Raw genomic sequence first — 16,192 nt, 5'->3', positions numbered from 1 at the left:
GACTAACTATAACTGTCTTTTTACTAACTGTCTTTTGACTAACTATAACTGTCTTTTTACTAACTGTCTTTTTACTAATTGTCTTTTGACTAACTGTAACTGTCTATTGACTAACTATAACTGTCTTTTTACTAACTGTCTTTTGACTAACTATAACTGTCTTTTTACTAACTGTCTTTTGACTAACTGTAACTGTCTATTGACTAACTATAACTGTCTTTTTACTAACTGTCTTTTGACTAACTGTAACTGTCTATTGACTAACTGTAACTGTCTTTTGACTAGCTGTCTATTGACTAACTGTAACTGTCTTTTTACTAACTGTCTTTTGACTAACTGTAACTGTCTTTTGACTAACTGTTCTTTGACTAACTGTAACTGCCTTTGACTTATTGTCTTTTGACTAACTGTAACTGTCTTTTGAATAACTTTAACTGTCTTTTTACTAACTGTCTTTTTACTAACTGTAACTGTCTTTTGACTAACTGTCTTTTTACTAACTGTAACTGTCTTTTGACTAACTGTTTTTTGACTAACTGTAACTGTCTTTTGACTAACTGTCTTTTGACTAACTAACTGTCTTTTGACTAACTGTCTTTTGACTAACTGTAACTGTCTTTTGACTAGCTGTCTATTGACTAACTGTAACTGTCTTTTTACTAACTGTCTTCTGTCTTTTGACTAACTGTCTTCTGTCTTTTGACTAACTGTCTTTTGACTAACTGTAACTGTCTTTTGACTTTCTGTCTTTTGACTAACTGTCTTTTGTCTTTTGACTAACTGTCTTTTGACTAACTGTCTTTTGTCTTTTGACTGTCTTTTGACTAACTGCCTTTTGACTAACTGTAACTGCCTTTTGACTAATTGTCTTTTGACTAACTGTAACTGTCTTTCGACTAACTGTCTTTTGACTAACTGTAACTGTCTTTTGACTAACTGTAACTGTCTTTTGACTAACTCTAACTGTCTTTTGACTAACTGTAACTGTCTTTTGACTAACTGTAACTGTCTTTTGATTAACTGTAACTGTCTTCAAGTGTCCTTGTCTGTGTCTTTGAATAGCTGTCCCTCCATCCTGTGTCCTTGTGTCCTCGTCTCTGGGTTTCTCAGCACGTCTTCAGCCTCATTAAACAGAAAGAATTTTCCTCTTTGTTGCTGATGTAGTTTAATCTCTACAGGGGGCGTTCCATTTCTCCACCTGCTCTGACCTGCCCCCCTTTATTCACCTCTGACCACACTGATGCTCTGATGAGAGCGGGGGTGGAGACATGCTGAGACATGCTGAGACAAACTGAGAGAGACACTTTGAGACACACTGAGAGAGACACACACTGAGAGAGACACACACTGAGAGACACTGAGAGACACATTGAGGGACACACTGAGAGAGACACTGAGAGACACACTGTCCTCACTGCCTGCTCTTACCTGCTCAGGTGGAAGGGTGTGGGCGGGGAGGGCATTTAATCATGCGATCACACGCAGGTGAGACACAACCTCTGGGTGGTTGTTTTTTACCAAACTGTAGGTCACATGACTGACAGCATCTTTTACACAGACAGACATCTGGGGGAGGGGTCATAGGTCAGGGGGAGGAGCCTGGTTGACCAGTGTCTCTTTGATCCTCAGGCTTTAAACTCAAACATTTCCTGAGAGACGACGAGACTCTGACGAGCTTCCTGCGGACAAACGCATCTTTTCCCGAAAACGTCGTCCAACAGATCAGGGACGCTGACGTTGACCTGGAGAAGGTGAGCGCGCCCCCAGCCACGCCCACACTGTCATCATCACAGAAACGTAACTGAAATGTGATGACCTCATCTGTCCTCTTGCGTCTCAGGTCCTCCTCCAAGGGTTCGGTGTCCACCTGAGGGACATGTGCCCCAGGAAAGGGGGCGTGTCCAATCTGGAGGACTTTGTGACAGTCTCAGATCCTCAAGTGTTGATGCTGATACAGGAAGTCATCTGTCAGGCTCCACCCATCTGGCTAAACCATGCAGAGGAACACTTCCTGAACAACATGGACTTCCTCAAACCGATCCAGGTGAGGGGTCACCTGACACGTGTCGGAGCTGTGATTGGAGAAAACCATTTAAAAAAAGCTTTTGTTGTTAACCCCGTGTGTGTGTGTGTGTGTGTGTGTGTGTGTGTGTGTGGGCGGCAGCATGTCCCGGCCTGTCCCCCACCTCACTTTTCGTCGCCTGGAGACCGGTTTTCTGCTTTTGAAAAGCGAGAAGTTTCTTTTGTCCGCACAGTAATGGAGACAGACGTTCAGTTTCTGTCTCCACAGTAACGGAGACAGACGTTCAGTCTCTGTCTCCACAGTAACAGAGACAGACGTTCAGTCTCTGTCTCCACAGTAACAGAGACAGACGTTCAGTCTCTTTCTCCACCGTAACAGAGACAGACGTTCAGTTGACATTCAAACATGTCGGACAAAAGACAGAGACACAAAAAGGGACAGTGGGACATGAAGGACTTTTCTTGTCCTGTGGACACAGTTATCATTAAAATAATGTCCACACATCTGTGGGACAGCATGTGTCCTGACTCTTTCTCTTTGTGTCTCTCAGAGGGACATGAGGTCCGACCCTAAGGCCGTCAGACTGGTTGCCAAGGCGACGAACAACCTGCTGGAGAATCTGGGTTCACTGGCTGTCGAGGTAAGAAAAACAAACACGATCATGTGACCGTCCACCTGGTGGACACACATGTCCTCACACACAGGGTCACTGGGTTTCCTTGGCAGTGTCCCTGCGTCTTGTCCAGCAGCGTCTCAGCAGGTCGCTCAGAGTCAGAGTCTGAACAAACAAACAGCCAGTGTCTCAGTGTCCTGCTGCAGCTGTGGAGAGGACACTGGAGTCTGAGGTCACTGGAAGACGAGTCTGTAGGGCTGTAATCAACCGAAGAAATTCATGGTCGACTGAAGCCATGAAATTTCGACTCAAAATCCACTAGTCGGGGGGGTATACTATATACTATATATATACTATATACTATGTACTGTATATACTATATACTATACTACGTTGATATCAGCGCGATATCAACAATGAAGGAATATTTAGATGATTTGTCTCATGTCCTCACACAGAGACACTGGACACAGGAGCTCAGCTTCACGGCTGAGACACAAACAGATCGCTGTCGTTGTTGCGGGCGAGTGCGTCTGCAGTTAAGAAAACAATCAATGATTAATAGACTAAAACATTGAAATTTGTAGATTCTGATATGATCATGTACTCAAAAAAGACGGAGCAACATAACGAAGAGTTAGCTTAGTGTGTTTATATATATATATATATAAATAAAAACTATATGTTTGTAGTCGAGCTGTGATATGAAAACTGTTGCTGGCAAACTTTGCATTTGACTTTTTTTATCAACATCTATTTTTGTAAAATGCTGCCACACTGTGACGTGTTAGAGGACGACTGACTGTAGCTCAACATGAAATAAAACCCACTTGAAGACGAGTCTGAGGACACTTGAAGACAAGTCTGAGGACACTTGAAGACGAGTCTGAGGACATTCGAAGACAGGTCTGAGGACACTTGAAGACCAGTCTGAGGACATGACACACACACACACGTGTTTTCACGTGTGTGTGTGTGTCTGTCTGTGTCTCTGTGTCTCTGTGTGTTTGTGTGTGTGTGTGTGTGTGTGCGTGTGTGTTTGTGTGTGTGAGAGAGATGTCACAGTTACCCACGATGCCTCACTGTGTCTCTGGCGTCCACAGCTGGCGAGTATGAAGAGTTGGGTGGACCTGAGGAACGAGATTGTGTTCCTGAAGAACGCGACGGCGTCCCCGAGCGTGATGTACGCGGCCGTGTCCAGGATCGTGTGCGGTCACCCTGAGGGCGGCGGCCTGCAGATCAAGTCCCTCAACTGGTACGAGGACAGTAACTACAAGGCTCTGTTCGGAAACCACAACAGCAGCGAGGACGACGCAGGGTCGCACTACGACAACTCCTCCAGTCAGTGTGGGCGGGTCAGCTGGGGGGGGGGGGGGGTTTCGTTTGTTTGTTTACCTGTGTTTGTTTCCTCTGCAGCGCCGTACTGCAACAGTCTGGTCCGGACCATGGACTCGAACCCCATGTCCAAGATGATCTGGCAGGCGCTGAAGCCGCTGCTCGTGGGAAAGATCCTGTATACGCCACACACACCTGCTACACAGAGGGTCATCCATGAGGTGTGACATCTTTTCCTGTCCCCACACCTCACACAGCAGCGGGAGGAGCCTGTCTTACCTGTGTGTGTCTGTCTCTGTGTTTGTGTGTGTGTGTGTGTGTGTGTGTGTGCGTCTGTCTGTCTGTCTGTCTGTCTGTCTGTGTGTCTGTCTGTCTGTGTGTGTGTCTGTCTGTCTGTCGGTATATGTGTGTGTCTGTCTGTATGTGTGTCTGTATGTGTCTCTGTGTGTGTGTGTGTGCGTCTGTCTGTCTGTCTGTCTGTCTGTCTGTCTGTGTCTGTCTGTCTGTCGGTATATGTGTGTGTCTGTCTGTATGTGTGTCTGTGTGTGTCTGTCTGTATGTGTCTCTGTGTGTCTGTGTGCGTGTGTCTGTCTGTATGTGTCTCTGTGTGTGTGTGTGTGTGTGTGTCTGTATGTGTCTCTGTCTCTGTGTGTCTGCTTGTGTGTGTCTGTCAAAATGGTGGATAAATATAAAGTCTGTTGGATTTGGAGAGGGGGTTAATGACACTGATCAAGGGCCTGTGTGAAAAACTGTCCTTATGTCTGGATTTTCTGGTGTACAGTGTTCTGTAACGCCTGCCAGAGAGAAGAAGTTCCAACAGATTGTGTCCAGGGTGTGATGACTCTGGATGTGTTCAAGTCCTGGATGGTGGGCAGTTTAACACCAATGATTCTCTCTGCAGTCCTGATGGTCCGATTCAGCTGTTTCTGTCCTGTTTGGTGGCTGATCCAAACCAAACAATGATGGAGGTGCAGAGAAGAGACTGGACTATTGCCGTGTAGAACTGGATCAGTAGCTGCTGGGCCTTTTTGACTATGGAGTCAATGTTGGGTGCCCACTTTAGGTCCTGGGAGATGATAGATCCTAGAAACCTTAAGGTTTCCACAGCAGTTGAGGAGGCTCAACACCAGTCTCTCAAAGGCCTTCATGACCACAGACGTCAGGGTCACGGGCCTGTAGTCGTTTAGACCTGAGATTGCTGGTTTCTTGGGGACCGGGATTATTGTAGAGCATTTGAAGCAGGAGGGGACTTCACACAGCTCCAGTGATCTGTTGAAGATCTGGGTAAAGATGGGGGCCAGCTGGTCTGCACAGACCTTCAGACAGGAGGGTGACTCGCTGTCTGGGCCTGGAGCTTTCCTGGACTTCTGTTTCCTAAAGAACTGACACACATCTTCTTCAGAGATGCTGAGTGATTGTGGGGGGTCAGAAGGGAGGGTGAGGGTGGTGCAGGGGGAGATGAGGGTTGTTTGATGTTGGAGCGGGTGATGGGTGTGAATGTTGGCTTCTCAAACCTGCAGTAGAAGACATTCAGGTCGTCAGCCAGTTCACGGTTCACTGCGATGTGGGGGGATGGTCTCCTGTAGTTGGTGAGCTCTTGTAGACCTCTCCACACTGACGCAGGCTTGTTAGCTGAGAAACTGTTTTTCAGCTTCTCAGTGTAACACCTCTTTGCCACTTTGATCTCCTTCGTCAGTGAGTTCCTGGTCATATTGTACAGGACTCTGTCCCCACTTCTGTAGGCCTCCTCCTTGGCCTGACGAAGCATCCTGAGTTTAGCAGTGAACCAAGGTTTATTGTTGTTGTATGTGCAGAAGATTTTGGTCGGCACACACATGTCCTCACAAAAACAATCTGTAGCAGCAGCCACAAAAACACTCCAATCTGTGCAGTCAAAGCAGGCCTGTAACTCCAACTTTGACTCTGTGGTCCATCTCTTCACAGTCTTCACTACAGACTTAGCAGATTAGAATTTCTGCCTGTAATTTGGGAGAAGATGGATCCTGCAGTGATTAGAGAGCCCCAAGACTGCACTGGGACAGAGCGATATGCGTCCTTTAAAATGGTGTAGCAATGGTCCAGAGTGTTTTTATCCCTAGTGGAACACATGTTGTTTATATCTTGGCAGTTCACGGCTGACGATTGCTCCCCAAGAACAATGAGCAGGGAATCTGGATGTTTCCTCTCCATGTCCATTATCTGGTCAGCCAAGTGTTGTAGAGCCTCAATAACACACGCCTGAGGTGGGATGTAAACACCAACCAGAATAAACGAGGAGCACTCCCGCGGTGAATAAAACGGCTTTATGAAAAAAGACTCCAAGTAGGGGAGTCTTTTTGGATCAAAGCAGACACCTCCCTTCCTCTTCCCCGAGAGCTCCGTTATGCGCTCCACACAGAGAAATTGAAAGTCCGGCAGATGTAATCCAGAGTCAGGGATGTATTCACTGAGCCAGGTTTCAGTAAAACACAGGGCGGCAGATCTGTGAAGGTCCGAGTTTCTACTGTTGAGAAGCAACAGTTCCTCCATCTTATTGTTCAGGGAGCAGACATTCGCCAGATGTATTGACGGGAACACTGTCGGAAAACCCCGCTGTCTGAGCTGTCTGACGGCATGTCCTGAACATCCTACAGAGAGCTGCTGCTCCTCCAACTAAAAGTTTAATACTCCAGAATCGTTGGGAAACGGCGAAAAAAAGTGTGATTGGTTGAATGTTCAGTCTGTAAAAGTTCCTCTGTCTCTGTGTGCGTGTGTCTTCAGGTGAACAGGACCTTCCAGGAGCTTGGTGTGTTCAGGGACCTGGGAGGAATGTGGGAGGAGCTGAGACCCAAAGTGTGGGACTTCATGGAGAACAGTCCGCAGATGGACCTGGTCAGGGTAAGCAGGCTCCGCCCACAAACATAACGTTTGTCTGGTTTAAATCCGCTGATTGGTGGATCACTGTGCAGACGCTGCTAAAGAACAACGTCACCGCCAGCTTCTTCCACGCTCAGCTGTCCAGCACTGACTGGACCGTCGCTGACGTGTCCAACTTCCTGTCAAAGAAGACGGACGACTCCTCACCACCAGGCAGCGTCGTCACCTGGAGGGAGGTGTTCAACGAGACGGACGAAGCCATCATGAGCATCTCGCGCTTCATGGAGGTCAGTGTGTGTGTGTGTGTGTCAGGTCAGGTCATAAAATGAGACCCTAACTCAGGACATAAAATCTTCTCAGATGGTGTATGAAGATCACATGACCTGAAGTGTGTGTGTGTATCAGTGTGTGAACCTGGACAAACTGGAACCGGTCTCCAGTGAGGAGAAGATGGTGCACCAGTCCATGATTCTACTGGAGGACAGGAGGTTCTGGGCTGGAATCGTGTTTCCTGATGTCGCCCCCAACGACACTGAGCTGCCACAAAATCTCAGCTACAAGATCCGCATGGACATCGACAACGTGGAGAGGACCAACAAGATCAAAGACGCGTAAGACACACACACACACACACACTCACACACACACACACACATTTTTTGTCTCCAGTAAATGTGAATTAGCTTAGCTTAGCTTAGCATAAAGACAGTGTGTTAATGTCTCCTCAGGTACTGGGACCCGGGTCCTCGGGCCGACCCGTTCGAGGACATGCGTTATATCTGGGGTGGGTTCACTTACCTGCAGGACGTCATCGAGCACGGCATCATCAGAGCCATGACCGGCACCAGAGAGAAGACCGGGGTTTACATCCAGCAGATGCCGTATCCATGCTACGTCGACGACATGTGCGCCATTATTCTGTTGTCCATCTGTCTCACCTGTCTCACCTGTTCTCAACTGTTATCCCCTGTTCTCACCTGGTCTCACCTGGTCTCACCTGTCTCTCAGCTTCCTGCGTGTGATGAGCCGCTCCATGCCGCTCTTCATGACTCTGGCGTGGATGTACTCGGTGGCCATCATCTTGAAGTGTGTGGTTTATGAGAAGGAGGCGCGGCTGAAGGAGACCATGAGGATCATGGGTTTGGACAATGGGATCCTGTGGTTCAGCTGGTTCATCAGCTGCTTGGTTCCTCTGCTGATCAGTGCTGGACTGTTGGTGCTGCTGCTCAAGGTCAGAACTTAGCTCACCCCCTGATCACTGTCACTGTCCCACACCAAACCTCTTTCTGTGTCGGATGTCTCTTCCTGTGACGGCGCTCTGACCAATCAGTAGCCGACAGTCTGATGATGTCACGCATAGTATCTATTCAGCACGTTAGGAACCTGAGCCAGAGCAGGTACTAAAAAAACTACCAGGTTCTATGCTAGTGGAAACACAACTGAACTGTGCCAAGGCGTGGTGAGGTGAGGTGAGGCAAGGCGGGGTGTGGCGTGGCGTGGCGTGGCGAGGCAAGACGATACAGGCCTTCAATTAAGAACCTCTAACATGAAAATGCTGTGATGTCCCTGTGCTACAGATGGGGAACCTGCTTCCTTACAGCGACCCTGGCGTGGTCTTCCTGTTCCTGGCGTCCTACGCTGTAGTGACCATCATGCAGTGCTTCCTCATCAGCACGGCGTTTGCTCGTGCGAACCTGGCGGCGGCGTGTGGAGGAATCATCTACTTCACTCTCTACCTGCCGTACGTGCTGTGCGTGGCGTGGGAGGACTACATCGGCTTTGGCACCAAAGTCTTTGCTGTGAGTTTGTGGATCTTCAGTACTTTCATCATCATAGTTTATGATGATGCTGTGAAGTGATTGGACAGAAAGTGAGAGTCACGTGATGCCCCCCCCCCGCAGAGCCTCCTGTCTCCAGTGGCTTTCGGCTTCGGCTGTGAGTACTTTGCTCTGTTTGAGGAGCAGGGAGTCGGGATCCAGTGGAAGAACCTGGTGTTGAGTCCGATGGAGGAGGACGACTTCAGCCTCCGCACCGCCATCGGCATGATGTACTTTGACTCCTTCCTGTATGGTGTCCTCACCTGGTACCTGGAGGCCGTGTTTCCAGGTGAGCAGTGAATACATTAATCACTGATGGAGGTTTATCTAATTTTTAACTAGATAATCTATCAGATTTGCTTAAGAACTAGTGGTATTTCACTTTTTCACCAGTGGGTGGCAGCCAACTCTAACTGGAGATGTCATGAAAAGGGTCTGTTTCTGTTCATTCAGCAGTAGAAATTGCTGAAGCTGGGGCCTGTTTCAGAAAGCAGGTTCAACCAACTCTGAATTAAAACCTTAACTCTAGGTTGGCCAACTCTGAGCTGTCAAACTCTGAGTTTTCGGTTTCAGAACAGCTGATCAGCATTAGTACTTAACTTTGAGTTAAGCGTGTGCGTTGGGAATGAAAAAAGCCATCATCAATGGAGCTCTGATACTATGATTCACCATGGCAACGGGTAAACAAAGAGCACAGCCTCCATTTTTAATCCAGTTGAGCAGAAATATTAACACATGCCAATGACCATGACATTTATGTTGAAAAACATGAGTAAAGAGAGGAGTCAATGAATGAACACTATTACATTTTATACAGTGTAATCCACTTATTCATCATTTAACAGACTTTAACTTCATTAATGGATGATAAAATGCTGCAGTCCTACCATATGTTACATTTGATTTGATATTTATTTAGCTGTCACCTGACGAGACACAAACTGATCAAACTGACTCACTTTTTTAACTCTATTTTACATTAAAACATTTTGCTCAACGCTATTTCATGACTATATTTACACGTGTAAATATAAACACACTAACTGAAATGCTGTCAAACATTAAGATTTTGTCTGCAGCGAGAAACTCAGGGTTTGTTGAAAAAACCTGCCAGCGAGCAGGTTAGGTTCACAGAGTATGTTGCCAGGGTAACTGACTCAGCATTAAGCTGAACTGGCTTTGTGAAACCGAAAAACCAGAGTTTCCCTCATCTCAGGGTTAACTAACGCAGAGTTTCCCACCAAACCTGCTGTCTGAAACAGGCCCCTGGTTTGAGATGTGGATGTTTGTGGGTCTCCTTTTCTACTGATCCTGAGGGGGGCGCTTCATTCTCTGTTCTCACAGGAAGCACTAGCAGCAACTGTAGCGGCTACTTGGCTAGGTTAGGTTACATAACAGTTTTGACTCTGGTCTGAAAATGAAATGAACATGTTTCATGGATTAGTTCAGACTGTTGTCAGTAGAGGGCAGTAGATACATTGCTTCTGTGTCCACAGGTCAGTATGGGATTCCCAGGCCTTGGTTCTTCCCTTTCACCAAGTCCTACTGGTTTGGAAAAAAGGACGGGTCCAGCAGTGTTCCTCTTAACCGGAAAGGAAACCCTGGAGGTAAGACCCACAGTGACCACCTTGTGGCACTGCTGAGCTGTATAGATATGTGGAAAAACAAACTATTGGATGAAATAATGGCTTACCTGTAAGGAACGCTGCTATTGTCTTTCCAGTGGTATGTATGGAGGAGGAGCCAGCTCACCTGGAGCCCGGCGTCTACATCGAGAACCTGGTGAAGGTTTATCGGCAAGGGAAGAAGCTGGCAGTGGACGGACTGACACTTGGCTTCTATGAAGGACAGATCACGTCCTTCTTGGGACACAATGGAGCTGGAAAAACCACCACAATGTGAGTGAAGCACTCACAGGCGTAACTGTCCAGAGCAGTGTTTCAGCAGGACCACTTAACCCATAAAAAAACACAGATCACCAGTGGTTCGCGGACCATAGGCTGGTGTAGAGGTACTTCCTGTGTTCCTGATATCTGAATGACCTTGTCTCTTGCTGCTGTAGGTCCATCCTCACTGGTCTGTTCCCGCCCACCTCTGGCACCGCCTACATCCTGGGCCAAGACATCCGGACTGAGCTGGATGTCATCCGACAGAGTCTGGGTGTCTGTCCGCAACACAACGTCCTCTTTAGCATGTGAGTGTGGCGACCTTCATCCAAACACAAATGTCTCATTTTACTGTGGACATCATGTCAGCATGTGTCCCGCAGGCTGACCGTGGAGGAGCACATCTGGTTCTACTCGCGGCTCAAAGGCCTGTCAGAGCAGCAGGTAAAAGGTGAGATCGAGCAGATCCTGCAAGACACCGGGCTGCCACACAAACGCAAGTCAAGGACCAGCACTCTGTCCGGGGGAATGCAGAGGAAACTGTCCGTGGCTCTGGCTTTTGTCGGAGGGTCAAAGGTTGTGATCCTGGATGAACCCACGGCCGGGGTTGACCCCTATGCACGCAGAGGGATCTGGGATCTTTTGCTGAAGTACCGACAGGGTATGGTTTGAAGACTCTGACACAGACTTTGATGTAGACTCTGATGTAGACTCTGACACAGACTCTGATGTAGACTCTCACATCTCATTTCCCATCAGGTCGCACCATCATCCTGTCAACACACCACATGGACGAGGCGGACATCTTGGGCGACAGGATCGCAATCATCTCTCACGGGAAGCTGTGCTGCGTCGGTTCATCTCTGTACCTGAAGAACCAGCTGGGGACGGGTTATTACCTGACGCTGGTCAAGAAAGATCCAGAACCTTCACTAAGCTCCTGCAGGAACTCAGCCAGCACCGTGTCCTTGAGCAAGAAGGTCAGAATAATTACAGTCATGAACATGAACCAATCACAGAGTCAGAGTCATGAACATGAACCAATCACAGAGTCAGAGTCATGAACATGAACCAATCAGTCAGTCATGAACACGAGTCAATCACAGAGTCACAGTCATGAACATGAGTCAATCACAGAGTCACAGTCATGAACACGAGTCAATCACAGAGTCACAGTCATGAACATGAGTCAATCACAGTCACAGTCATGAACATGAGTCAATCACAGTCACAGTCATGAACATGAGTCAATTACAGAGTCACAGTCATGAACATGAACCAATCACAGAGTCACAGTCATGAACATGAACCAATCACAGAGTCACAGTCAGAGTTCCTCCCCCTGTGCTTCAGGAGGAAGAGTGTGCGTCAGTGAGCAGCAGTGACGCCGGCCTCGGCAGCGAAAATGAAAGTGAGGCAGCAACAATTGGTGAGTCAGAGGAGCGTTTAATTTGTCTGTTTCTCTGGAGTGTTTGATTTGTTCACCTTCAGGTGGATCTATTCTGTGTCTTCAGATAACGGGCCCGTGGCGTCCATCTGTAACGTCCCCTTTGTGCTGCCGGATGTGTCTCTGGTGTCGAGTCTGATCCTGGGTCACGTGCCGGCCGCTCGCCTGGTGGAGGACCTGGGTCACGAGCTGACCTACGTGCTGCCGTATCACGCCGCCAAAGACGGCGCCTTCGTGGAGCTGTTCAAAGACCTGGACACGAAGCTCACTGACCTCGGTATCTCCAGCTACGGCGTGGCGGACACGACACTGGAGGAGGTGGGACAGGTTGACATGATGTTGCCATAGCAACCGTAATGGAGAAGCTCCATGAAGACGCAAAACCTTGTGTGTTTTATTTTGTAGATTTTCCTGAAGGTGGCAGAAGATAACGGAGTTGACACTGACGTCCCCTCAGGTGAGACCCAACCTCTGGTGTCATCCGTCTTTAACAGTGGAATGTTGTCACAGGTCACATGACTCTGTGATGCTGTGTCCTCAGACGGGACACTTCCTGTTCGGCGGCGAAGGAAGACTCATGCGTTTGGAGGAGGTGAACCTCAAAGCTGCTTAAGACCATTAATGGACGACGACCAAGACGAGAACCACGAGTCTGACACTGACCCTGGTACCAACACACACACACACACACACACACAGACATACACACAGATGCACACACATATTTGATGAGGGTACATCTCCTCTCTCTCTGTCTCTCTGTCTCTCTCTGTAGAGAACAAAGAATCTGATTGGCTGAAGTGTGCTGATGGTAAAGGTTCATATCAGGTGAGTGGGTGGAGCCTGAGGAAGCAGCAGTTTGTGGCTCTGATGTGGAAACGCTTCTTGAATGCTCGCCGCTCCAGGAAGGGCTTCTTCGCTCAGGTAATCCTCTGCCACCGTGCGCCGCGCCGCTATGCGCCGCTCACTAAGTGGAGGTTTCTCCTGAGCGCTGTTGTCTTTTTGTCGTGTTTGTCTAGATTGTCCTTCCTGCCATGTTTGTCTGCATCGCCCTCGTCTTCAGTCTCATTGTCCCTCCGTTTGGAAAGTATCCGAGTCTGGAGCTGCAGCCGTGGATGTACGAGGACCAGGTCTCCTTCATCAGGTAAGCTCCACCCCTCACGCTGGTCACGTACATGTATGACACGTCTGTACGCTGGTGACTGACACTGTCTGTCTCTCTGTTTGTCTGTCTGTCTGTCTGTCTGTCTGTCAGTGACGATGCCCCCGGAGACGTCACCATGCAGAAGTTACTGAACGCTCTGCTTGAGCCGCCGGGCTTTGGGACACGCTGCATGGACGGACATCCAATCCCGTAAGACCTTTAGTGAGGTCATCAGTACGACCTGTGTCTCCACCTAAATCTGCTAACGTCCTCTGTCCTTGGCCTCAGAGACACACCCTGTACAATGGCTGATGAGGACTGGCACGTCCCCGATGTCCCCGCTAGTGTCCAGCAGCTGTTCAGCTCCAGCAACTGGACTATGGATGACCCCTCTCCAGCCTGCATCTGCAGCTCTGACGGAAAGAAGAAGATGCTGCCAGACTGTCCGCCTGGTGCTGGAGGACCACCCCCACCTGAGGTCAGAGGTCACAGGTCATCTCAGAGGACATCAGTCCCAATGACATGTGGCAAATTAACATGTCTCTCATTGTCCAGATGAAGCTGAGCTCCACAGACGCTCTGCAGAACCTGACGGGACGAAACATCTCTGACTACCTGGTGAAGACCTACGCGCAGATCATTGGCAAGAGGTGAGACAAAAAACCTGAGACTCACCTGAGACACAAAACCTGAGACTCACCTGGATGACATCACAGTCTCCCGTTGTCTCCACAGCTTGAAGAACAAAGTTTGGGTGAATGAGTTCAGGTCAGAATCTCCTTCAGAATCCTTCCTTCAGAGTTTGATCCAGTTTTCAGATGTGGACTCAGGTGTGTCTCTCTGCAGGTACGGAGGCTTCTCATTGGGGGCCAGGAGCACTCAGGTCCTCCCACCGGCCAACGAGGTGGACGACGCTATTGAACGAATCAGAAAGATCTTTGAGTTACAGAAGGTCAGTAACAGACACTGAGCTCACCTGAGCTCGGATCCAGGTCCAGAACTGAGCCAGATCTTGTACTAGAGCTCTGACCTATGAGGTGGGATTGAGTTTGATAGAGTTTTGTGTCATGATTTTGACCTGGTTACATCACCATGGTAGCTGACACTGCAGACAAAACCTGGTCTGGTCTGGACCCAATTCTGTTCAGAGTTTGTGCTTGAATGTCTCCTGCAGGGGGCAGCAGCAGATCGGTTTCTGGACAGTCTGTCTGGGTTTATCAATGGTTTGGACACAAAGAACAATGTTAAGGTGAGACTCCGCCCACAGATGATGATGATGATGATGGTGGTGATGGTGATGATGAAGGTGGTGGTGATGGTGATGATGGTGGTGATGGTGATGGTGATGGTGATGATGATGAAGATGATGGGGACATCACTGAGTGTGTTTCCTGTCAGGTGTGGTTCAATAATAAAGGTTGGCACAGCGTCCCAGCATTTATCAATGTCATCAACAACGGAATCCTGCGTGCTAACCTGCCCAAAGGTCACAACCCCGAACAGTACGGCATCAGAGCCTTTAACCACCCGCTGAATCTGACCAAGGAGCAGCTGTCACAGGTGGCGCTGTGAGTTCACACACACACACACTGAGACAGCTTATGTGTCTCTGTCCTCGTCACAGAATGTTTTGTTATATTTGTCCTCGTCTTCAGGGTGACGACCTCTGTGGACGTGCTGGTGTCCATCTGTGTGATCTTTGCCATGTCCTTCGTCCCAGCGAGCTTCGTGGTCTTCCTTATCCAGGAACGCGTCTCTAAAGCCAAACACATGCACTTCATCAGTGGCGTTCAGCCGCTGCTCTACTGGGTCGCTAACTTTACCTGGGACATGGTGAGGAACCAAAGCAGCGCCCCGTCTGTCTGTCCGTCCGTCCGTCCGTCCGTCCGTCCGTCCGTCCGTCCGTCCGTCTGTCTGTCCATCCATCACTGCATCTGTGTGTGTGTGTCTCCACAGTGTAACTACATCGTCCCGGCAACGCTGGTCATTCTCATCTTCATCTGTTTCCAACAAAAAGCCTACGTGTCGTCAACGAACCTGCCCACACTCGCACTGCTGCTGCTGCTTTACGGGTACTACTACTACACAGTACTACTACTACACTAATAAACTGTACTACTACTACACAGTACTACTACTACACCAATAAACTGTACTACTACTACACTGTACTACTACACTGTACTACTACTGCACTGTACTACTACACTACTACACTGTACTACTACACACTACTACTACTACTACACTGTCCTATTACACTGTACTACTTCTACTACACTGTACTACACCAATATACTGCTACACTGTACTACACCACTGTCCTACTACTACTGCTACGCTGTACTACTACTACACTGTATTGCTACACCACTGTACTACTACACTGTACTACTACTACTACACTATAGTACAACATGTACATGTTATTTGATGACATGTCAACATGCTAACGTATGCTAACATACCGTCTTTCCTGCAGCTGGTCCATCACGCCGCTCATGTACCCCGCCTCCTTCTTCTTCACCATCCCCAGCACGGCCTACGTGGTCCTCACCAGCGTCAACATCCTCATCGGCATCAACGGCAGCATCTCCACCTTTGTCATGGAGCTGTTTGGAAACAACGTGAGTCGCCGTGTAGACACTTTATAAACAAGCAGTCACTCACTCACTCAACTGTTTGTTGTTCACAGGAGATCGGAGGAATCAATGACATTCTGAAGAACGTTCTGCTCATTTTCCCGCACTTCTGTCTGGGGCGGGGCTTGATCGATATGGTGAAGAACCAGGCGATGGCTGACGCCCTCGAGAGATTTGGTAGCGGTCAAAATATGTCTCTCACAAAACAGGGGTGATGAGGTCACGATAACTCAGGTTTAATTCTGGTCATTATCCAGATAACTTCAGGTTTAACTCAGTTTTAACTCTGTTCATTATCCAGATAACTTCAGCTTTAACTCAGGTTTAACTCTGGTCATTATCAAGATAACTTCAGGTTTAACTCAGGTTTAACTCTGGTCATTATCAAGATAACTTCAGGTTTAACTCTGGTCATTATCCAGATGACTT

General features: G+C 48.3%; 1 protein-coding gene across 2 annotated transcripts in view; it reads left to right on the top strand.

The window, feature by feature from the left end:
• LOC131472677 (phospholipid-transporting ATPase ABCA1-like) overlaps window positions 1–16,192 on the top strand; it is a 29,763-nt gene that overhangs the window by 4,825 nt on the left and 8,746 nt on the right. Inside the window, exons 6-39 of one of the 2 annotated variants that reach the window (XM_058650074.1) lie at window positions 1,630–1,751; window positions 1,841–2,044; window positions 2,574–2,663; window positions 3,740–3,977; window positions 4,053–4,192; window positions 6,732–6,848; window positions 6,920–7,114; window positions 7,233–7,438; window positions 7,556–7,732; window positions 7,836–8,058; window positions 8,405–8,626; window positions 8,729–8,933; window positions 10,141–10,251; window positions 10,368–10,542; window positions 10,707–10,838; window positions 10,914–11,191; window positions 11,290–11,510; window positions 11,884–11,959; window positions 12,045–12,295; window positions 12,383–12,434; window positions 12,519–12,644; window positions 12,753–12,901; window positions 12,997–13,121; window positions 13,233–13,331; window positions 13,410–13,599; window positions 13,677–13,771; window positions 13,857–13,889; window positions 13,968–14,073; window positions 14,296–14,370; window positions 14,520–14,689; window positions 14,777–14,954; window positions 15,078–15,193; window positions 15,604–15,748; window positions 15,817–15,940. In XM_058650074.1, the coding sequence (XP_058506057.1) occupies window positions 1,630–1,751; window positions 1,841–2,044; window positions 2,574–2,663; window positions 3,740–3,977; window positions 4,053–4,192; window positions 6,732–6,848; window positions 6,920–7,114; window positions 7,233–7,438; window positions 7,556–7,732; window positions 7,836–8,058; window positions 8,405–8,626; window positions 8,729–8,933; window positions 10,141–10,251; window positions 10,368–10,542; window positions 10,707–10,838; window positions 10,914–11,191; window positions 11,290–11,510; window positions 11,884–11,959; window positions 12,045–12,295; window positions 12,383–12,434; window positions 12,519–12,644; window positions 12,753–12,901; window positions 12,997–13,121; window positions 13,233–13,331; window positions 13,410–13,599; window positions 13,677–13,771; window positions 13,857–13,889; window positions 13,968–14,073; window positions 14,296–14,370; window positions 14,520–14,689; window positions 14,777–14,954; window positions 15,078–15,193; window positions 15,604–15,748; window positions 15,817–15,940 (5,166 nt within the window). The remainder of the gene's footprint in view (window positions 1–1,629; window positions 1,752–1,840; window positions 2,045–2,573; window positions 2,664–3,739; window positions 3,978–4,052; window positions 4,193–6,731; window positions 6,849–6,919; window positions 7,115–7,232; window positions 7,439–7,555; window positions 7,733–7,835; window positions 8,059–8,404; window positions 8,627–8,728; window positions 8,934–10,140; window positions 10,252–10,367; window positions 10,543–10,706; window positions 10,839–10,913; window positions 11,192–11,289; window positions 11,511–11,883; window positions 11,960–12,044; window positions 12,296–12,382; window positions 12,435–12,518; window positions 12,645–12,752; window positions 12,902–12,996; window positions 13,122–13,232; window positions 13,332–13,409; window positions 13,600–13,676; window positions 13,772–13,856; window positions 13,890–13,967; window positions 14,074–14,295; window positions 14,371–14,519; window positions 14,690–14,776; window positions 14,955–15,077; window positions 15,194–15,603; window positions 15,749–15,816; window positions 15,941–16,192) is intronic. The other variant, XM_058650075.1, reaches the window with a different exon arrangement.

Source organism: Solea solea, chromosome 14, assembly GCF_958295425.1.
Source record: "Solea solea chromosome 14, fSolSol10.1, whole genome shotgun sequence".
Lineage (NCBI taxonomy): Eukaryota > Metazoa > Chordata > Actinopteri > Pleuronectiformes > Soleidae > Solea > Solea solea.
Note: the sequence above shows the minus strand (reverse complement) of the source record. Positions and strands in the feature narration are given on the sequence as shown.